We start from the raw sequence: 23,816 nt of genomic DNA, 5'->3' as shown, positions 1-23,816 counted from the left end.
ATTTGAGTTGGTTGATCAGATTTTTTGCTGACATGAAAACATGAAAGTTCGGGACATGAAACAGAAACAGTCAGACCCATCCAGCCATCGCACAGCATAACATGAAATCCTTAGCTCACTCCATGCACATTACACAAAATGGAACGGCATCTTTTGTCTCCGAAGGGTTTCGGAGGGAGTAGAGATTCTTACGGGGGATTTGGAATTGCGATTTCTTCTGTAATCGCACAATTTCCCCCATAAGATTTACCTCCACTACTCCCTCCTACCAGGCAGCACTGTAAAAGAAGAATCATACATGAGAAACTCATTTCAGAGACAGCAGATCGTAAACAAAGCATAATAAAGGCAAATTAGGCCACCACTGGCATTGCATGCCAAGACAGGCAATGTCACAATGAACCACACCTTCTAGGGATTCTGCTGACTTTTGAATTAGTACATTGATGGGCAGGACGGGCAACCCTAAACTGCCTTGACATATTCGGTTTTGCATTTTTACTGCGTATTTAGCTGCTTTATTTATCAATGCGGCGATTTTTTTTTGACGTGTCAAAAAAAGTCAAAATTGTAGCGTTAGGTCAAAAAATGTCAAAATTTTTACAAAATCAAGATTTTCTAGCAACCCGCATTTTGCTTGTATCGCAGATTTTGCACTGTCGGTGAACTTATCATATGACATTTTACACCTTTTAGCCTACTTTATAGGCCTGCTGTTGTAGGCGGTCATTATGTATCATAAACATTCCAATGAAACAAATAATATGAGATGGTGTCATGCTAAACGTACCGCAGTATCCTAACTTACGGAAGACTGCGTGGTCATTGCATAGTTCTTATATCAAGAAGCGCATGATGAAAAATTGTGATATGGACACCATTGTCAGAATGAAGCAACACAGTTTGTCACTAGCAGTGTACGCTCAGCTTTAGTGTTGTTAGCCAGCAACTTCTGCTGTTGAACGTTCTTTTTCCATTCTTGGCTAGTTACCTAGTAACTTTGTACTACAACAAATTTCAATCGCTCCTACCATAATATGTGATGTAACTACTGGAATTCTTCATAGAGCCAGATTTCGTTAAAATAAAGTTTTTTTTCGTGTAATTATTTGTCAGTTTTTGAGTCAAAACCTACACCGCCCCATTTGCTCTAAGCGCCCTATTACGGCCAAATTTTATAGCCAGCGACCTCCCAAATCACCCATTTCATGGACACAGCCTCCTTCACGCTCGTGAACGCCCCCAGTGGCGCGTTGGTGCCCACTTTTGCCCACTGCTGTGTTATTGTGTAGAGAATGCAACTAGGAATGTGCCGGCATACCCTGGTTGTTGATTTTTGTCCCTTTTTTCACTCTCCGGGGACGAGAGCCCTTAATCAGTATCGTTGCGGCTTGCAACTTAGGATCATCTGAGAAAAGAGATGTGTCAATGCGCAGGGAATGCAACCAGGACCGCGTCTGCATACCGTTAATAGTGATCTTCCTTACTCCGATCACTTTTCGGAAGCCATAATCGTCGAATTCCGATCTGCACAACACAAAAGACATAAGCTGGAGCCGACAGGTACACATTCACGCTAGGGCAAAAATACCTTTTCCAAATTTTACCGGCTAAAACAACGATGCACATCATTTGGTTAGAAAATTTTGAATGCACAGAAAAACTTTTCACCAACATTTACTGGATACCCGATGAAATCGTTTAGCTGTGTACAAAAAAATGGCTCAATTTCAACCATTAGAAGCAAAGCTATAGGTCAGGGCTGTTCAAAAATTACTTTTTTTTTCTTGATTCAAACCATTCACCGATTAAATTGTCAGGTTACCCTAAAAACACTGCACACCAAATTTGGTTCAATTATTACAAGTATAAGCCGCCGCAGAGTCAGTTCAAATTTATAATTTATCAAATATATTTTAAAAGTATTTTCAAATTCTTTTGTCAGCACCGTGAAATTGTTGAGTTGTCTTCAAAACCCATGCATAACAAATTTGACTCAATTTCAACTAGTAGAAGGCGAGTTATTTGAGTTTTCGTTGGTAATTCCCGGATTATTTTTGATTTTTTTGGGTAAACCGACAATTTAATCGGCGGATGGCTGGAATATGGAAAAAATTCATTTTTGAGCAACCCTATTCTATGTGGAACAGGAAATTTCAGAATACAAAAATAGTGTACAAAGCGGCTAATTATATGGTTAATACTGTAAGAATTTTTTTTGCCGTTTTTTTGGTTAACTCTAAGATTTTAGCAAGTAGCCAGTAAAATTTGACAATAAAAGGTGCTCTCGAACAACCCTAGTGCACTCGCTGTTCACTTACGAATAGTGAAGACCGTACCGGACGCCCGGGGTTACTGGTAATCGAACCCGTTGACTCCTTCGGAGCCCATTCGGATTGGATACGGTCGGAACTGTAAAAAAAGGGTTAAATTCAGGTGTATCAGCTCAAATATTTCGACGCCATTGGTTTTTAGATTCTAATATCGGCGTTTAATTCACCATTTATAGCAGGGGAGTCCTGCACTTGGACCGAATACTATTTTCCGGAATAACTTATACTATCAACTTAGGGCGGAGATAATAAAGTTGGGTTAGCAATGGAGTCGATTATCGCGTTCGTCAGGATTTATCAACCAAGGATAAAGTAAACCGGTTGATCGCAGAGCATAAAGTTAAGTTAAATCTCATTATTAAGGGGACTAGCAACCAAAAAACCTAAATTTTGGATGGCTACCTCGATACCCATGAAATTTTCACAGTTGCTAGACGTCGCTATGCTATAAACAAAAAACTAAAATATTTTGTTCTACCATGCAAATTGTGGATTTCTTGGTTTCAAGGACAGAAAATGCACCGATACGGGAAATGCAAAATCTCGATATCGTGAAGTCCCTTTCCCGATCTAACGCCCTCTTCAGGAAGTACTAGGACAGCGCTATCCTATGCTGAAATTTCAAGGATTGCGCCCAACCCAGCTCAGAGAAATTTGATTTTAAAATATAAAAAATTTTAAAAATCCCTTTTTTTGTCAACAATTCGCTGTAAGTTTACTGCGATTTTCTGAACCTCTTGAGATGGCAGACTATGAATAAAAACTTTAAGCATAGCACAGGTCTGAATCTCAGCTTTGCAAAAGTGATGCTACGTAACAAAATTTTACATCCGAGAAAACGATTATCAAACATTTGAAAGGTAAGAAGTCAATTTTCACCCAGAGATAATATAGATAGATATGTTTTATAACGGTCAAACCATATATTTTATAGGGTTATCGGACGAAACATGTGATCTTTTGGTTGTAACTTGAAAAAAACACACAGCTCCATTATGTTATTGAAATTTCGGAGTTTTCAGTTATTATTTGCGTGGAATAAGGCCATGAGGTGACAGCAGGGATACAAGGTCAATATTATGTACCAGAAAAAAAATACGAATATTTTGACTTTTTTGGGGTACGTTTGCATGTAAAATTTCAAGTGAGACGGTCATTTCCACAAGGCGAGATAGCGACCCGTGATATATGGATTAGAGAAGAACAACATGAATATTAATGCCAAGGTTAATCTCCAATCCCCTAAAATTGGGCCTAAGACCTGAAGCTTACCTGGAAATTCTTCCACAGTGGTAGCAGCTACGACGGGTTTCCTAGAAAATAAGACGACGTCTCACTAAATCTCACTATTACAGTCTTGACTGAGTCAAGTCGAAACATTTTCTACCGACTAAGTAGGAGTCGAAGTCGGGGTGCAAGGGATTGAGTCTGAGCTATAGTGTTGAGACTAGAGTCTCAGTCCAAGTCATACTGTTCACTGTTAAGTCTCAAACTCAAGTCTTGTTAAACTCATTCTTGGTTAGTACTCGAGTGATTGATTCGAAATAGAATATCAGGCTTCGAATAGAATATAACTAATTACGACATCACAACATAACGAATGATGGGAAAAGTTCAGTTATGTACCTTTTTATGCCACCACAAAGAATATAATCTTATTTCCACATCACATCAAATATTATCAGGTAGGTTTTAGACCATTACTATTTCAATTGAACTTTTTGACATTGTTGCAGGATTGTAACCAAGTCGCAAGTCAATATCTCTTTTATAGTTTTGACTCGAGTCAAGTCGAGTCGTTTTCAATTCACCACCGAGTCAAGTCCGAGTCCGAGTCAACAAGAAGAGGGACGAGTCCGAGAGATTGTGTTGACTGCTCAGTGCTCAGTGCTCAGTTTCAGGTTAAAGTCTTGTTTAAACCTACTTTTTTAAACTCTGTTTGGTGATATCGAATGGTTCGCATTTATGACATACTAATTTTCCTCGCTTTTAACAGTTCCTGGTCGAATTTTCAAGTACCAGTACTGCTACACGAGATGCCAATAATGCGGTTACTTTGCTGTTTTTCGAAATTACACTGAAAAGTCGGCCGGCCTCACTTTCATAGTTTTGACTCAAGTCACGTCGAGTCATTTTCAATTCACCCCCTTGTCAAGTCCGAATCCAAGTCAGATCTAGCATAGGGTCGAATCCAAGACATAGTGTATTGACTCGAGTCCTAGTCCAAGCCATTACGGTCCCTGTTCTGTTTTCAGTTCAATCCAGTTCAGCCCACTTTCCACTCTACTCGAGTGATATAGAATGGCTCGCTTTCATAATATCGTGATTTTTCCTCAATCTTAACAGCTTCAAGCCCTATTTTTTCCCAGTATCAGGACTGAGAGACGAAATACCTGTAATGTGGTGACTTCACCATTATTCTAAGTTACAACAAAATTTCTTCTTTCGGCCGTCCTACTCTGGAGTCATATGACTTGGTTCGAGTCACGCACAACGACTTGACGATAAGTCGAGTCAATAGAAAAGTTGACTCGAATTGAGTCATTTTACGCTTTTGAAAATTCGACTCGAGTCAAGTCGAGTCGTTCGGGTCACATCACTTAGTCGAGTTCATACACAATGTGGCTCAAGTCATTTTCAATGTCCAACAAAATGTGACTCGAGTCAAGTCAACAAAAAATTGTAACTCGAGTCATCACAACTCAGGGCCCCATCTCACCTGGACGATTTGGCCCTCCCGGACGCCAAAGTTCGGCGCTTGGTTGCAATCTCGCAGCCATCATCTGGAGATGGTGAGCGTTTCCTTTTACCAAGATTTTTCTGTTTCGCGCTAGCTTGTCGGGTGGACCTATAGATATTGTAAATACCACCGTGAACACTATTTACTTCAAATCCAAATTTCTCTACTGTAATGACTTTCCCTACAATACAACACACATCAAATGTGATGGAGAAAAATTAGTAATTACATCTGCAGTAATGGTTGAGCTTGTTTTTGCTCTGAAAACGTCCTACCGTATATACCGTGTATAATACGCACCATTAAAATGGCGTGTAAATTCTGGGAAAAAAGCCTGTACCCATGTATAGTATGCACCCTAAAATATATTGGTACACGCGATAAATTGGCAAGGATTGACCTAATTTTGCTCCTGTACAAACGGCAAACCCACTCAGGAGTTCGCTTGCTGTGGTGCAGCGCAGACGTCTCTCGCTAATTGGCAACAGGCTTCACGCTGATTGGCAGTGCGTAACACTTATAATACAAATTACTGGAAACGATGGCTGAATGTGATGAGCGATTAAAACAAACATGAAGAAAGGTGTGATTTCAAGATCTATTTTGAGGGAGAATTTTTCAAGACTCATACAGATGCGTAATACGCACCCGCCCCCGCCCCGCCCCCCATTTTAGGACTAAAAATCGGAAAATTTTGCGCATTATACATGAAAAATGACGGTAATTGCTGGTTAGGTGATACAAAGGACCATTCGTCCTTCATCTTTAATATACAGTAGTAAAATCATGCAAATTCTTATTGTAAAATACACTTGGCGATAAAGATTTGTTAACTTTCCCATGTACCCCCTTAAAAAGCTCAATGGCTATGGCCCAGAGGCTGGAAATCCCATGTATAAAGGGTCGGAATTTGTTACAAAGGATGTGTAATCTCTCGTGGAAAGCAATCACCGCATCAACCACACGCTCGTTCGAACTATGTTGGAATTGTTGCTAATGTTATTAACTTGTCCGAAATCGTGTGTCACGCGTCAGTGTTGAATTGCTCGAGGTACCTTTCATTGTTATGTCACAAATACACAAAATGACTCGAGTCAAGTCAACATAAAATTGCGACTCGAGTCATTACAACACAGGTCAAAACTTATTTACTGACAACAATCTCACCTGGACGACTTGGCCGGCTTCGACTTCTCAGCTCTTGATTTTGGCTCCCGTAATTTCGATGGTTTTGCGAGTGACTTTTGTTGTCCAGAATTTCCAAGACTATATGACTGATATGGCTTACCAGCATCGATTATAGTACACGATATGTCGTCTCCTGTAAAAAAAATGCTCATGACTCCCCCAAGATCAGAAAAGGCGTGGTAACTAGGGCTGCACGAAATGGTTCGAGTAAGCTAAAGTGTCTGAATCATGAATTAAATCTCCCGATAAAATGCACCGCTATCTTATAGGGTAGGCCTACATGAATGGCTAACTTCTACAAATGGACTTAGGCGGTGGTCTGATTCTGCCCATTTGCACCGATTCCAAAGATCGGTTTCACGTGATTTTATGGGATAAGCGAATGGGTCAGCATTACTGGTTACCATTCAGGACTTTTTTCACCTGAACATGCTGAAAAATATGACATTTGTAATAGAACCAGCTGCGAAGGGCTTGCATCCGACCACTGCTAGGGTACCATATGATAACACGGACCTGGGCATTATGCTACCCACGAGCCAAATGCGGTCCGCTACCAACTTCTGAGCGGTCTGCAAAAAGTTCGTAGGAATTTAAACCATAAAATCTATGTATCAATGTTATTGCGTGGACAAAAACTACTAATAAACTGACCAAAAATGTATTTACTTTGAAATCTTGTTTATATACGTAAATTTAGCAGGGTTGTAACCAAGTCTCAAGGTTCCGAGTCAGAAGTCAATCCCTCTTTTACAGTTTTACCTCGAGTCAAGTCGAGTCATTTTCAATTCACCACCGAGTCAAGTCCGAGTCCAAAGAATAGAGTGTCAAGCCCAAGTCAATGCGCATGTTGACTGTTCAGTTACGATTATTAAATGTCAAGTCAAATATACTTTTTGCAAATCTGCTTGGTGATATCAAATGATTCACATGCATAATATACTAATTTTCCTCACTTTTACCAGTTTCTGGTCGCATTTTCAAGTACCAGTACCGATAGACGAAGCAATAACATTATGGTAACTTTACTATTCTTCGAAATTATACTGAAATTACGATCTTGGTTTACCCAGTCTTGAGTAGTGAAATACGTAAAATGACTCGACATCACTTGAGTCAATTTGTGCTTTGACTCGACTTGTACTCGAGTCATTTTGCATGACTCGAACCAAGTCATATGACTCGAGACTAGGACGGCCGAGACAAACATCACATTGTAACTTGGACGAATAGTAAAGTCACCACATGATTGGTATGTCGTCTATCAGTCCTGATACGTGGAAAACAGGGTCAGAAACTGTTAGGACTAAGTAAAATGAATATATAACGAATGTGAGCTGTTCTTTATTAGTCAGGCAGATTTGAAAAAAAGTGGATTGAACAGGATTGAACTCTGTTCGCTGACTTGGACTTGACTCGGTAATGAATTGAAAATGACTCGACATGACTCAAAACTATAAAAGTGAGATTGACTTGTGACTCAAAGCCTTGTGACATTTTTTTTCAGAACGGATCAGAATTTGGATTGGATTTAACTATTTTCTGGGGGATTGAAATGTCGTGTGGCGAATGGCGACAAACTTTATTAATGTACTTATGGTTACTAAGTTATCTTGAATCAAGTGAATCGTTGGTTGTGAAAAATAATTTCCGAATCCCTCCATTGCATCAATTAGTATTTTTTCTGAATTTCCATTTGGAATCGGATTAGGATTGGACATGGACTTGAATATGAAAAAGGTATGGATTAGGATTTGGATTTTAAGTTCGGATTCGGATTGGATTAGGACATAGAAATTTCAAATCCGCTCATCTCTGAGGTGCCGCCGTGCTGGCTTGTGACGTTATGATGAATACTTGTCAATTGTCGACAACATCATAGTTGCACTACAACGCACTTTATTCTATGCCATTGCTGTCTCAGAATTAAAATTCAGGCCTGCTGTTCAATTATGATACATCAGCAGATGTAGTGGTTGCATATATAATAGCATCTTATGAAATACGTTGGTGCCGGAGCTACTCCTCAAATAACAGGCTCTAGCTCCGGCTGAATTTTATGTAGAGCTCCGGCTCCAAAGCCCTGGCTCTAACTCCAATTCCAATCTAATTCGGAAAAATGTGTAGCTCCAACCTGAATTCTAATCCAAATTTGAAAAAAACTTTATTTCTGATTCTAATTCGAATCTAATTTGGAAAAAAATATGTATTTCTACTTGTAATTCTAATCTTATTTGGAAAAATGTGTAGCTCTAATTATAATTGTAATCTAATAGAAATAATTTGAGTATCTACAATTCTAATTCTAATCTAATTTGGAAAGCCGAACATTTCTTAGTCGTACAAGTCTGGTCTCAGAAGCAATTTGGTGTTGACCGCCGTAATCTAATACTGACCTTTGCCTTTGTTTTCAGGTGTGCCGCGCTTTGGCGCGATCCCGCTATCATCAGATGATGGCGACAGGGGCCTCTTCATGCGCTTGATCTTTCGCCTGACGGGCATCTGCTCGACTTCGGAGTCGGAGCCACTGGGTGGCGATCTCCCAATCCGGGAATCTGAACACAGCATTCATTCATTCTTATGATTCGAGTCGAGTGCTGAAATTACATTCTCGTTGGCGCTAAGAGCTTTCGGAGGTACACATCTTCAACACGCCATTGAACAGTATATTCATACTGAAATGAACCCGAATATTTTCGGCTGACACTCGTCAGGGTGGTAATTGTCAGCAGCTCGTAGAGAATCGGAAAGAACATGGTCTATCGACAATTGTATCACAAGATATGACGTCACCAGCATGAATTTTCGCATACGAGAGCGTCCATTATACTACTTTTCGATGGCACAAAAACTACTTTTGTTGACAAACGCTTGGTTGATGCATTTTGATAAAAGTCGACTGGGACCAGACACACCAATGAGACGTACCGTAATTTTCCATGTATAATCCGCAAAAATTTACACGATTTTTTGCCCTAAAATCGGGGGGTGCGTATTATACATGGGAACAACACGCTTGAAAAAATCTCCCTCGATAAAAAAACTTGAAATCACACCTTTCTTCATGTTTGTTTCCACTCGCGCATCACTTTCAGCCATCGCGGGTAGTAATTCGTATTATAGAGTGTGACGCGCTGCCAATTAAGGGAAGCGCGTTGCTAATTAACGAGTGCCGTGTGCACAATCACGCGATCTCCTGCTGAGTTGGTTTGCCGTTTGTACGAGAGCGAAATGAGGTCAGTAATAGACAGTCGCGCGCAGCAATTCTCGCCAATTCATCGCGTCAACGACAGGCCCGAACAATGGCATATACAAGAGGCCATGTGCGCATGATATAATCGCTTGCATAATCAGTCGCATGACATAACCGTTAGCCTAGGCGCAATCGCATCTGTAATAGGCATCGAGCGCAAGATGTCGGTTCGTTGGCCTAAACTAACTCGCCGCCGACCTCGCAGGCTTTGGCCGCTATCTACTATTGTTTAAAGACAATCCCGCTAATTGTATAATGATTAGCGATCGTCCTGTAATGATTGTTCAAGAGTGACATCGCAAGACAGAATGACATCGTATACAAAATCGGAACTATGGATGTACTGAAATGCAGGGTGCGTACTATACATGGGTACAGGCTTTTTCACAGAATTTACATGCAATTTTAGGGGTACGTATTATACATGGGGGCGTACTATACTTGGAAAATTAAGGTAAACGTCTGAAAGCGTGAATTTTATCAAAATACACAGACCGAGCCTTCGTCAACAAAAGTAGACCGTTAACCCTGACGAGTGTCACACGAAAATATTCGGGTTCATTTCACTATGAATATTATATTCAATTGAATTATTGAAGTATGTATTGAAGTTCTGTACCTTCAAGAAGCACTTTTCAAGCGGTGAAACATGACCTTAATGGGATGCAAAACCAACATGCAGTATATTCTGGATTGTCGCGTCCGGCTCAAGTCATGATTTTATGGTGACTCGAGTCGAGTCATTTTTTCAGATGCATAAAAGGACACGACTCGACTAGAGTCATTGTGCGTGACTCGAACCTAGTCATATGACTCGAGACGGGGACGGCCAAGAGAGACATTTGTAACTTTGAAGAATAGTAAGGTTACCACCTTATTGGTATTTCGTTTATCAATCCTGATACTTGGAACATAGGGCCATAGACTGTTAAGACTGAGAAAAAATACGATATTATGAATGCGAGCCATTCTATATCATTGGAGCAGAGTTGAAAAATTGGTTTGAATTGAATTGAAAACTGACCAATGACCATAATGACTTGGACTCGAACTCGACCCCCTACTATCCGACTTGTACTCGATCTTGACTCGGTGGTGAATTGAAAAACTATAACAGTGAGATGGACTTGTGACTGGGAACCTTGTGATTGGTTACAACCCTGTTCGAATGATTGTGTCCAGCCCTACTGAGGACCTGGGTAATCTAATACTGACCTTTGCCTTTTACTTCGAGTGGTGGAATCCGGGGCACCAATGTCCTACGCCTTCGTGCCTGCTGGTGTTTGTCGTCCGAAGATGGTGTTGTGCTGGCTTTGCGGGCAGGCCTGTAATCAATGTAGTTACCATAGTAAATACTATTCACTTCAAATACAAATTTTTCCACCCCAATAATTTCTCTTCTGAAGTTTGGAATTGCGCAAGATTTGTTTTGGACTGTTTTCTCATACAATCTGACAATTTCACGGGGTAGCCAGAAAGTTGTGAAAAAAAAATCACAATCCAAAAAGTTCACCTAATAGCTTTGCCTCTACAGGTTGGGACTGAGTCAAATTTGATGGTCGGAGATTTTATCATCCAACCAAACAATTTATCAACTATAGTCAGTAAACTTTGAGAAAAATAATTGCTTTCGATAAACCCTACTGTAGGCTACCGTCCTCAGTCCTCAGCGGCCATTCCAAACTTATGCCGAGTCAACAAAAGAATGCGACTCGAGTCATTACAACCCAGGCCAAAACCTATTTATCGACCGCAACCTCACCTGGACGACTTTGCCGGCTTCGACTTCCCAGCCGCTCCTGTTTTTGGCTTCCGTAATATGTTGCGATCTTTCGATGGTTTTGCGAGTGACTTTTGTTGCCCAGAATTCCCAAGACTACATGACTGATATGGCATACCAGCATCGGTCATAGGAGTCGATATGTCGTCTCCTGTAAAAAAAAACACTCATCTTCCACCCAAGATAAGAAAAGGGATGGTAACTAAAAGATTCGAGTACTTGTTCTTCAGGTATCAATTCTACCGTTGAAAAGCACCGCAACCGTACAAGACACCGGGGGGGGGGGGCGTGAAAGCATCTGAAGGGGGCGGAAAGTGGTGGCGAGTTGGAAATGACTCGACTTGACTCGAGTCAAAACTATAAAAGTGAGATTGACTTGTGACTTGGTTACAACCCTGTTCGAATCATTGTGTCCAGCACTACTGTTGACCGGGGTAATCTAATACTGACCTTCACCTTCTGCTTCGTGTGGCAGAATCCGTGGAACCAAAGTCCTACGCCTTCGTGCCTGCTGGTCTTTGTCGTCCGAAGATGGTATTGTGCCAGCCTTGCGGGCAGGCCTGTAATCAATGTAATTACCACCGTAAATACTATTCACTTTACATATAATTTTATCTACCTCGATAATTTCTCTTGGAAGTTTGGAATAGGGCAAGATTTGTTCTGGTCTGTTTCCTTACACTACCTGACAATTTCAAGGGGCAGCCAGAATAGCAGTGATTCTCAAACTGGGGGGCGTGAAAGCATCTGAAGGAGGGCGCCAAGCTGCGGCCAAGTGCAAAAAATTTTTGCGCTTTGTGCAATTTACCTCCAGTTTATACTTGTTGCTCTCCATATAGTCCGAATTTCATATTGGAGAATTATCTCATCAACAGTCATAACTAGGGCCATTTGTTTTTTGACATGGCAAAAAAAGTCAAAATCGTTTTCCAAGTTAAAACTTCTTTGCAACCTGCATCTTGTTTGTATCATAGATTTTGCACTGTCGGTGAACTTATCATTCGACATTTTATAGCTTGTAGCCTATTTTATAGGCCTACATTCGTAAACGGCCCATTGTCTGCTCATTGTGAATCATAAACGGTCAAATGAAACAAATAGGCTGACATTGTGTTATGCTCAACGTACTGCAATATCCTAACCGAAGCAAGACTAAAGTGGGCATTGCATGGTTCTTAATATAAAGAACGCATGATGAAAAATTGTGACGTAGACACCATTGTCAGAGTGAAGCAACACGCTGTATCACCAGCAGTGTACGCACAACTTCAGTGTTGCCAGCCAAACAACTGCTTCTGTTGAACGTTCTTTCTCCGCTCTTGGGGAGTATCTTAGGAAAGTATCTTTAGTTGTACCATAAAGTATTTTATTTATTTCCACCATAATGCGTAATGTAACCACTGGGGTCAGATTTCGTTGAATTAAAAGGTTTTTCGTGTAAAAATTCGTCAGCTTCCGAGTCCCAGAAGTATTTTTTCAGACCAATCTACTTCGTAGGGACAGACAGTTCCAACCAGAAATGAAGTAGTACAATTCTAACTTTACCTAACACCTAATTTGCATACGACAAGTCAAATTCGGTCAAAATTAGGATTTTTACGGTCAAAATCCATCGTTTTTAGTTGAAAAAATCGCCTCAGTCATAACTAGGGCGATTTTGTCTTTGACATGTAAAAAAAAGTCAAAATTAGGTCAAAATTGTAGCGTTAGGTCAAAATTTGTCAAAATTGTTTACAAAGTCAAACATTTTTTGACCACTGCATTTCGTTTGTATCGAAGATTTTGCGCTGTCGGTGAACTTATCATTTGATATTTTACAGCTTGCAGCCTAATTTATAGGCCTAACGTTGTAAACGGCCCATCGTCCGCTCACTGTAAATCATAAACGGTCAAATGAAACAAATAGTGACATGGTTTATGCTCAACGTACCGCAATATCCTAACTGAAGCAAAACTGCTTGGACAATTGGACATTCATGTTCTTATATCAAGAAGCGCAAGCTGAAAAATTGTGATATAGACAACATTGTCAGAATGAAGCTACACGGTGTGTCACCAGCAGTGTGCACACAACTTCAGTATTGTCAGCCAACAACTGCTACTGTTGAATATTCTTTCTACATTCTTGACCAGCTACTTAGTAAGGACAGATACTTTTTACCCGAGAATGCAGGAAAGTATCTTTCGTTGTACAACAAATTTGAATTATTTCCACCATACTACGTATTGTAACTACTGGACTTCTTCATAGGGCCATATTTCGTTAAAATACCAGTTTTTTACGTTAAAATTTGTCAGTTTTTGAGGCATACCATTTTTTCAGGCCAATCTACTTTGTAAGGACAGACAGTTCTAACCAGAAATGAAAATAAGTAGTAGGCCCTACAATTTTAACATTATGTGCGAAAACACCTAATTTGCATACGTGAGGTCAAAATTTGGTCAAATTTCAGTTTTTTTAGGTCAAAAAAAGTCAAAATTTAGATTTTTTAGGTCAAAATCTTCCGTTTTTAGGTAAAAAAAAATCGCCCTAGTCATAACCTTCCATGCCATAAAAACATTCGTTGGGGTTGCTAGCATTCTATTTGCATTTTGTGATATGACGATGAGGGAGGCGCAAAATTATTCAATGTAACATTAAAGGGGACGTGTCTACAAAAGTTTGGGAACCAGTGCAGTAAAGTTTGAGAAAAAAAATAGAATCCATAATTTTTCTCCTCTAATAGCTTTACCTCTTCAGGTTTGGACTGAGTCAATTCGATGGTCAGAGATTTTATCATCCAACCAAACAATTTATCAACTATAGTCAGTAGAATTTGAGAAAAATAATTACTCTTGATAAACCCTACTGTAAGCTACTGTCCTCAACGACCATTCCAAAATTATGTCAAGTCAACAAAAGATCGCGACTCAGGTCATTACAACCCATGGCAAAACCTATTTACCGACCACAACCTCACCTGGACGACTTGGCCGGTTTCGACTTCCCAGCGGGTCCTGTTTTTGGCTTCCGTAATATGTTGCGATCTTTCGAAGGTTTTGCAATTGACTTTTGTTGTCCAGAATTTCCAAGACCATATGACTGATATGGCATATCAGCATCGGTTATAGGACACGAAATGTCGTCTCCTGTAAAAAAACACTCATCTTCCACCCAAGATCAGAAAGGCGTGGTAACTAAATGCTTCAAGTACTTGTAACTAATTCAGGTATCAATTCTACCGTTGAAAAGCACCGCTACCGTACTAGACACCATAGGCTGCGAAGCTGCCAAAGAGATATGAAGTCTCTTGGACAAGGAATGAGTTCAATCTGAGCTGAAACTTCACATGATGGCAGTTTCCGATTCATGCTAGAATTTAAAATGTTATAGTTGTAGCGTCCATACCCCGGCGCTAGATTGTAAGTGTTACCGGACCTTGCACCGATCAGAATATGTCTGAATTGGGAGTGACTGATGAACGCGTGCAGGTGTCAGTGCTGGGATCAAGTCACTACCTTCGAGTCACGAGTCATTGCACATTTTGACTGGAGTCAAGTCAATCGATTCTTGAAGGTGACTCAAGTCAAGTCACAAGTCCAGTCACGAGTCAAGTCACAATTCCAATTCCAGTCAAGTTAATTGTTACAAGTACAAAGCATCATTACGTCATTGCATTTTGATAGCTGTTTGAAAGTCAAAGATGTAAAAGATATGTCATTTATGATTGAACCGGGTAGAAAAAGATTGAATCTGATCACCGCTTAAGGTACAAACATGTCCCTGAGATGTTAATACGGTGGCGTATTCAGGGCTAGGGGCTCGGGCCCATTTCCTCAAATTTAAGTTGCTGTCGCGCCGGAGACCAATATCACTACAGAATTTGAAGTACCCGCCACGAAATCTTGAATTGCGCGATGCATTTATTGATCGAAGACACTAGGAGACATGGCGGCGCCTGCATCACAATGCAGTTTTCAAATACACAATGTCTTCCTGATCTACGACGAGAAATGAACTGCCGTGGAAGTGACATTAAAAATTAAAAATTCGCAACGTTATGTTACCGCCAAATACTTTAAGAATTGAGCAGTCTAATTGGAATCAGTGCGACAATTACATTCGAATGATATCAGTTATTATAAATTCTATGATATTTACGCTGAATTTCGCTATCATAGGTAAGGCATGCCGTGGAAGTGCCTCACCGATGTCTTACCTCTCCTTTCATGCTTTATTTTCAAATAATAACTAAGCAAGTTGCGTGATTTTGATAGTAAATATATTCAAAATCTAGCAGACCGGTGAGGCACTGCCTCACTTGCCTCCCCTGACCCCATGTCACCGACCCATCACACATTACAGTGGTATACTGCTGCGGAGTGACGATGTTTGGCTCCACCTACGTATATCATCAATCACAGTAAAGGTCATCTCATATGTTTTCGACCATGCCTGATTCATTGCGCTTTCAAAGAATAGTAAAGTAACCACGCTATTAGGATTTTGTCAATTGGTACCGGCTCTTGAAAATGCGACCAGAAACTGTTTAAAGTGAGAAAAATTAATATATTAGAAATGCAAACCATACGATATCACCACAGTTATAAAAAGTGGGTTTAACAAGATTTCAACTGGAAACTGAGCAGTCAACACAATGACTTGGACTTGGACTCGACCCTCTGCTCGCTGACTTGAACTCGGACTTGACTCGGTGGTGAATTGAAAAAGACTCAACTTGACTCAAGTCAAAACTATAAAAGTGAGATTGACTTGTGACTCAAAGCCTTGTGGCTTGGTTACAACCCTGTTCCAATCATTGTGTCCAGCCTTACTGTGGGCCAGCGTGATCTAACACTGACCTCCGCCTTCTTCTTCAGGTGATGGAATCCGGGGCACCAATGTCCTACGCCTTCTTGCCTGCTGGTGTTTGTCGTCCGAAGATGGTGTTGTGCCGGCCTTGGAGACGGGTCTGCAATCAAAGTAATTACACACGTAAATACTATTCACTTTAAATACAAATTTTTCCACCCTGATAATTTCTCTTCCAAAGTTTGGAGTTGGGCAAGATTTGTTTTGGACTGTTTTCTCGTACAACCTAACAATCTCACGGTGTAGCCAGACAGGTTTGACAAAAAAATCACAATCCAAAATGTTCACCTAATAGCTTTGCCTCTACAGGTTGGGAATGAGTCAAATTTGATGGTCAGAGATTTTATCATCCAAGCAAACAATTTACCAACTATAGTCAGTAAACTTTGAGAAAAATAATACTTTCGATAAACCCTACTGTAGGCTACCGTCCCCAGCGGCCATTTCAAGCTTATGTCATATCAACGAAAGATTATAACCCAGGGCAAAGCTTAGGGCAAAGCTACTTATCACAACCTCACCTGGACAACTTTGCCGGCTTCGACTTCCCAGCAGCTCTTGTTTTTGGCTTCCGTAATACGTTGCGATCTTTCGATGGTTTTGCAATTGACTTTTGTTGTCCAGAATTTCCAAGGCTACATGATTGATATGTCATACCAGCATCGGTCATAGTACACGATATGTTGTCTCCTGTAAAAAAAACACTCATCTTCCACCCAAGATCAGAAAAGGCGTGGTAACTAAATGTTTTGGGTACTTGTAACTAATTCAGGTATCAATTCTACCGTTGAAAAGCACCGCTACCGTACTAGACACCATAGGCTGCGAAGCTGCCAAACAGATATGAAGTTTCTTAAACAAGGAATGAGTTCAATCTGTGCGGAAACTTCACATGATGGCAGTATTCCGACTCATGCTAGAATTTAAAATGTTATCGTTGTAGCGTCCAGATCCAGGCGCTAGATTGTAACTGTTACCTGACCTTGCACCGATTAGAATATGTCTCTGAATTGGGAGTGACTGATGAACGCGTGTAGGTGTCAGTATCGGGATCAAGTCAGTCACCTTCGAGTCATCGCACATTTTGACTAGAGTGAAGTCAATCGATTCTTGATGGTGACTAAAGTCAAGTCACAATTCAAGTCTAGTTAATTATTATAAGAACAAAGCATAATTACGTCATTGCATTTTGATAGCTGTTTGAAAATCAAAAAAGCAAGATGTAGAAAATATGTCATTAATGATCGAAAGGGATGAAAAAAGATTGAATCCGATCATCGCAAGGATACGATACAATAGTGACTGTAAAACCGTGCATTGTCATCACATTTGGCATCGGGCCATATCTGACAGACTACTAGACAAATTTCAAGTTAATATCCATGAATTAGCCAATATTGACCACATTGAGTACGTTATATTGTAGTTTTTGCAGCGGCTCGAGTGCAGTTTTACTGGCAGCCGCAAAAAAAGGATGCCATGTTGTAACTTTGATTATTGATTTAAAGAGTATCAGAAGAAGCCAGGCTGGTAGGAAGCGTCTTACGATGTAGAACATGCCACACTTCCATGATAATTTAGTGTCTGAGCTTATCAACAAATTTCAAGTTAATATCCACGAATTAGCCGATAATGACCACATTCGTCTCAGACAGACTTGGACAACTTGATAATTCTAGCGATCTAATTTCACTAAATTAGAGCGAAATGCAAACAATCTAATTCCAATCTAATTTGTGAAATGTTTCAGTACTCTAATTGAACCAGAGCAATCTAATTCTGACCTTTCCCTTCATATTCAGGTGTACCACGCTTTGACGCGGGCCCGCTATCATCGGATGATGGCGACAGGGGCCTCTTCATGCACTTCGTCTTTCGCCTGGCGGGCATCTGCTTGACTTCAGAGTCGGAGCCACTTGGTGGCGATCTCTGAATCCGAGTACGGCAATCTTAACAGAGTATTCAAATATTTTAGGCTGAAACTCATCTGGGGTAATCGTCAGCAACTAGCAGATAATTGGAAAGAACATGGTATATCGACAATCGTATCGTAAAATATGACGTCACCAGCATGAAATTTCGAACACGAGAACGTTAACCATCGAGTCAAGTCATTACCGTATTTTGAGAAAATGACTCGAGTCAAGTCGAGTCATCAGAAAATCGCGACTCGAGTCATTACAACCCTGGTCGGCGGCCAACTAACTAATCCAAGAACGACGCAACAACAAAATAACCACATCAATGAAAATTCAACAGAGTGATTGTTAGGAACAATCCCGATGTTCAGATATTGCGGGCTATTTTGAGGTTGTTACAATACACTGGCCAGATTTCAATTTGTATTTTCGACGCGAGTGCAACACTAGCTTTCGATTAAGACCCGTTGCAATCAATTTTAGCACCCAGGTCGCCAGCTATAGGACTATCAACAATGCTGCTTTTGCCCGGGCTCAGCAGTGAAACACATTGTGCGTGCGTGATAGCTGGAGCTGCATATCTATCCTTACGTTGGCAATCTATACTCCTACTGTGGTACTCACTTTTCGTAAGCTGCTCGTTTATGCGGGCCTTCGCCAGCAAAAGACAAAGTCGCTTTGTTTTTTGTTTCTGGGGGCGCGTGGCAGTCACGACAATCGGGCTATTCTCACACCTGTGAATAACGAAAAATAACTCGTAGTAATTTTTTTAAAGAAATTTAGTTACCGTAACACATATATTTCGCAGCATATTTCATACTTTGAGGTGATGCAAACGACATACCACAAAACAGGCACGTGGCCAGCCGAGAAAAGAGGGATGTTTTGAAGATTGGGAAGTGGTTCGCAAACACGATGTTCTAATTCAGTGGTTTTCGACCTTTTTGTCATCGTGGACCCTTTTTGGACCTTGACGGACCTCCGCGGACCCCCTCTAGTATTCGTTTAAAATTAGCCCAATTATCGGGCAACCGTCATCTATCTTGCGCAAATATTAACTGTATAGGCTTGTGATAAACAGCCACAAAACGAATTTTCGTGAAAATAACATCATACTGATTGATGAGTTTGCACGGGATATAGGATGCTTCTATGGAGAAGGTCATTCAGTTGCTGTGAGTCCTGACGCTTTAGCAGTTATGAAACGAAACTGCGTTACGATTTCCCTAGCTTCGAAAATTACAAATTACGTTGTGAATCGTGTAGCAAATTTAGAGGCTTCGTAGAGCCCCTGAAAATGAAGGTTGAGAACCACTGCCCTGGAGAACTCAAAATTGCCAAAAGGTTAAGTAATCTACAATAGACCTCACCTCTGTTGTGTTTTTTCCACCTTGCCGGCATCCGATGTGGGCATCGGGGGCGCTGTCGTTGAGGATGCCTCTGTGGTGTCCGTGGATGGCAGCGGAATTGTTTCAGCAGGCCGCGGTACCGGCTCTGCGGGCAGCGAAGTTGACTGCGCTCGCTGCGGAGGTTCCGCCACCATCCCGATACCCCCGAAAAGATTACCCGCGACCTCGTCGGCAATCGCACAATTTCCCCCATAAGATTTAGGTCTACTACTCCCTCTTCCATCAGGCAGCACTGTAAAAAAAAATAATGCTAGTTGAGAAGCTCATTTCAAACACAGCAGATCGTAAACAGGCACGATAAAAGCAAATTATGCCATCCCCCCATTGCACGTCAATTTTAAAATTGAAAAATTAATATCCATGACTGTACTGCATCAAGTGATTCGATTCTGAATTGAGTACTAGGAGTCGAGTCCAGTATTCAAGTATCTCTCATTGTGACGCCATAACAGTACGAAAGTTATTGAAAGTTGAAAAAATGTATCTTGTTTGCCACCTCCAAAATTATGATCACTGACGCACACCAAAAAAGTAATTTGTAGCTTTGCAATACATGATTCCAAGCAGGATTGTAACCAAGTCCGCGTCATACTGTTCCAAATTTTCTTGCCGTGTACTATATTCTAAGCTACGCCAAGCCAAACAATAATGTTTTGTCACCTCTTTGGAAATATAGAATAGATATTAACTCAAACGTTGGCATGAGAAGATGTTTCGATTTAGGCTCAAGCTAACACATTTGAGGGTACATACGTATTATGGTGAATGGATAATAACATTGGGGGCTCGACGACCATTCGGGTCTCTTTCCACAGCCATATTCTAGATAAGGGATTACCAGTGAACCCAGCCTTACAAACTCGGCCCTCGGTGAACTCGGCGCTCGGTGAACTCGGCCCTTGGGAACTTGGCTCATTGTTGAATTGACTTGGCGAGGGACGGACGTGCGACTTTCGAAAATATGGATCTATGACGATTACCAGTGAACTCAGCCTTACAAACTCGGCCCTCGGTGAACTCGGACCTTGGTGAACCCAGCCTTCGGTGAATTCCGCCCTCGGAAAATTTTGTATTCACCAGCAACCATAATATCCCCCCTCCCCCAACCCTAATATCCCACCTCCAGCAACCCTAATATCCCACCTCCGGCAACCCTAATATCCCACCTCCACCAACCCTAATATCCCACCTCCACCAACCCTGATATCCCCCCTCCCCCAACCCTAATATCCCACCTCCGGCAACCCTAATACCCCACCTCCACCAACCCTAATATCCCACCTCCGGCAACCCTAATATCCCACCTCCGGCAACCCTAATATCCCACCTCTGGCAACCCTAATATCCCACCTCCACCAACCATAATATCCCCCCTCCCCCAACCCTAATATCCCACCTCCGGCAACCCTAATATCCCACCTCTGGCAACCCTAATATCCCACCTCCGGCAACCCTAATATCCCACCTCCACCAACCCTAATATCCCCCCTCCCCCAACCCTAATATCCCACCTCCGGCAACCCTAATATCCCCTCTCCACCTCCACCAACCCAATTTCCCACCTCCACCAACCCTCATATCCTATACCTCCGCCAATTCTAATATCCCAGCTCCCAGCTTTAATTCAAAATTGTTCGGGGCCGGAATTCACCGAGGTCCATAGTATTCGAGAAACGCCATGAATACCACAAAATAAACAAGTAGAGTATGTGAGCGTCGTGTTATCTCCCCCGCTTACTCAATCCGTGAATACAAAATTTCCCGAGGGCCGAGTTCACCGAGGGCCGCGTTCGTAAGGCTGGGTTCACCGAGGGCTGGGTTCACCGGCAACCAGATAAGGGATCACCAATGCCGTGCTCAGGAGCCCCAGGTAGCCCGAAATGACTAGATGGGTCGCCCGCGAGCCTGATCGAAAGATTGATGTAGTAGCAGCTCTAAACATTGAGCTTTTACATGAGATTGATATATTTAGCTTTTCTAGTGTTAATCCAACTAACATGCAACTTCATTACTCCCGCTATTTACCCGCTTAAAAATTTTAGTGTTTTTATGCTATAACTCGTTCTGCGTTCACAATAGACATAACTTTCTTAAGACAGATAGAAACATAATGTTTTTGGCAGCTTTTGAGCTTTATATCATGACTGTACTGCCAGTAGTTGTCGAAATGGGCAATTCCCCAACGTCAATTTCTATTGAAGTTTTAGGTCATTTGTCAGGACTTACGAACCCTCCTTATTTTCACTCCACCCTAAGTCATATCGTCCATAACTAAACATTTCGACTTCCGAATAGCTCGGTACAGCGATAAAATACCGTAGTTGCTTATGAAATACAGCCTCTCTGTATGTAGACGCGTTTCTGCAGCTAAATGATAAGTTAGTCGAACTATGCTGCTTGATTTGGCTATGTCATCATCGACCCCACACGTTATAAATTTTGTAATTGAATTGAAAAGAGTCCACTCAATCATGGTATTAAGCAGGAAAAATATATGTTGTTATACAGCCCGATACAGGCCCGACACTTCAACTTAGAAATTATTACTGGGTCTGGATAGGTCGTTTTGAAGGTCACAAAGAAAAATGTTCACGGCTTTTGAATGACATATATGAGAATTTTTCAAGAATTTTCGGTCCCAGTGTTATATCCGTACCACATCATCATCATCATCATCATTGGTTTATTATCAATTTTATCAGTTCAATACACCACAAAAAATGCGATACAACGAAAAGACAGGAAGATGTCGAAGTGACTAGAAGTAGTCTACGGAATTAGACACCCCGCTTGGCCTAGGTGATGTAAAGAGTAGGCATGCACACTGAATGAAAGTAAAGAATATAGTATAGAAAAAGAAAGCGACAAGAAATAAGACGGCATGTCATGGGATGCGAGATCGATAGGTCAGTTTTACTGGCAGCCGCAAAAAAGGATGCCATATTGTAACTTTGCTTGGATTAATGAGTATCAGAAGAACCCAGGCTGGCACGAAGCATCTAAGGATGTAGAACATGACGCACTTCCATGATAATTTAGTGTCTAGGCTTATCAACTAATTTCAAGTTAATATCCACGAATCAGCCAATTATGACCACATTCGTCTCAGACAGACTGGGACAACTTGATGATTCTAGCGATCTAATTTCACTAAATTAGAGCGAAATGCAAACAATCTAATTCCAATCTGATTTGTGAAATGTTTCAGTACTCTAATTGAACCAGAGTAATCTAATTCTAACCTTTTCCTTCATATTCGGATGATGGCGACAGGGGCCTCTTCATCCGCTTGGTCTTTCGCCTGGCAGTCATGCGCTCGACTTCCAAGTCGGAGCCACTTGGCGGCAGTCTCCGAATCCGAGAAGCTGAACAGAGTATTCATTACTTGAGGTTTGAGCGACTAAAGCAAATAGGCTACAGGACAGTCAATGAAATGTAACCAAACGATTAGGCTACTCAGAGCTAGGTCAGGATAAGGAAATGTAATTGGTAGGGCGTCAGCGATAAGGATGATTCCGAGATTCCGATAAGGTGCGTAAAATTAAAATAAATGCAAAAGGAAAGAACCTCCTGATAACGAAGAATTACAATATTTTGGTTTGCATTTACATTTTCACTTGCTCGAAAACTGTTAGATTGCATTTGATGAACATTAGGGTGCAAAAAGTTTCTGGCAACAGTAAGATTGGCCAAGATTGGAGGTAAGATTGGGACAGCATCTCTACAAATGCGTGATCAAGTTTGATGAAGCCTTGGTTGGAAACATGATTTTTTTTGCTTTTGTTGCAACAAGCCTCGGTACTCGTCAGAGATTAAAAAAGAAACTTTGACCGTGGTGTAGGAAATAGTTCAGCACAGATTTCAGAATAGTTTATTTGCTGTTCATCCATTTTTGAAATATTAAGATTTAGTTTAGCCCACTGGTTCTTTTTTAGACACGCCCCCCTTTATGACAGTGGATATTTCGTGCCCCCTTATCTTCATAGCACACAATAAAACCACAAAGTTAGCAATTTTTACATATAGTTTGATGGTATGGAAGATTATGACTATTGATGAGAGCATTCTCCATTACGAAATTCAGACTATACACCAAGCAATAACTACAAAACGGAGGTGAATCGGGCCAAAAGTGGAAAAGATTTCAGCTCACTGGAGCGTCGCACCCCGTTCAGATGCTTTCACGCCGCCCAAGGGGGCACGCCCCCAGTTTGAGAACCAGTGGTTTAGCCTATATTGTAATTCACAAAGTTTTCTGTTGCTACCGAAGTATGGGAAATAGTTTAGCGTGACTGAATTATCTAGTTATAATGCAGCACGCATAGAACACCGATGTAAATAG

At 41.1% G+C, this 23,816-nt stretch overlaps 1 protein-coding gene and 1 long non-coding RNA gene across 2 annotated transcripts; both read right to left on the bottom strand.

Annotated features, from left to right (window-relative positions):
* Positions 1-3,376: 3,376 nt before the first annotated feature.
* On the bottom strand, positions 3,377-8,763 carry LOC145437637 (uncharacterized). Its single transcript, XM_080314920.1, has 4 exons — positions 8,658-8,763; positions 6,241-6,394; positions 5,053-5,181; positions 3,377-3,646 (listed from the first exon to the last, which is right to left on the bottom strand). Exons 1-4 carry the CDS (start codon positions 8,761-8,763, stop codon positions 3,487-3,489), a joined length of 549 nt encoding a protein of 182 aa, XP_080171046.1. The 3' UTR covers positions 3,377-3,486.
* A 1,933-nt stretch (positions 8,764-10,696) lies between these two features.
* Positions 10,697-11,437, bottom strand: LOC145437213 (uncharacterized). Its single transcript, XR_013914616.1, has 2 exons — positions 11,277-11,437; positions 10,697-10,839 (listed from the first exon to the last, which is right to left on the bottom strand). It is a non-coding gene; the product is annotated as an uncharacterized LOC145437213 (long non-coding RNA).
* Positions 11,438-23,816: the final 12,379 nt, after the last annotated feature.

The sequence above is a fragment of the Botryllus schlosseri genome, chromosome 1 (assembly GCF_051294905.1).
Source record: "Botryllus schlosseri isolate E-star chromosome 1, Bs_hap1, whole genome shotgun sequence".
NCBI classification, from domain to species: Eukaryota; Metazoa; Chordata; class Ascidiacea; order Stolidobranchia; family Styelidae; genus Botryllus; species Botryllus schlosseri.
This window is presented reverse-complemented; position numbering and strand designations above follow the sequence as displayed.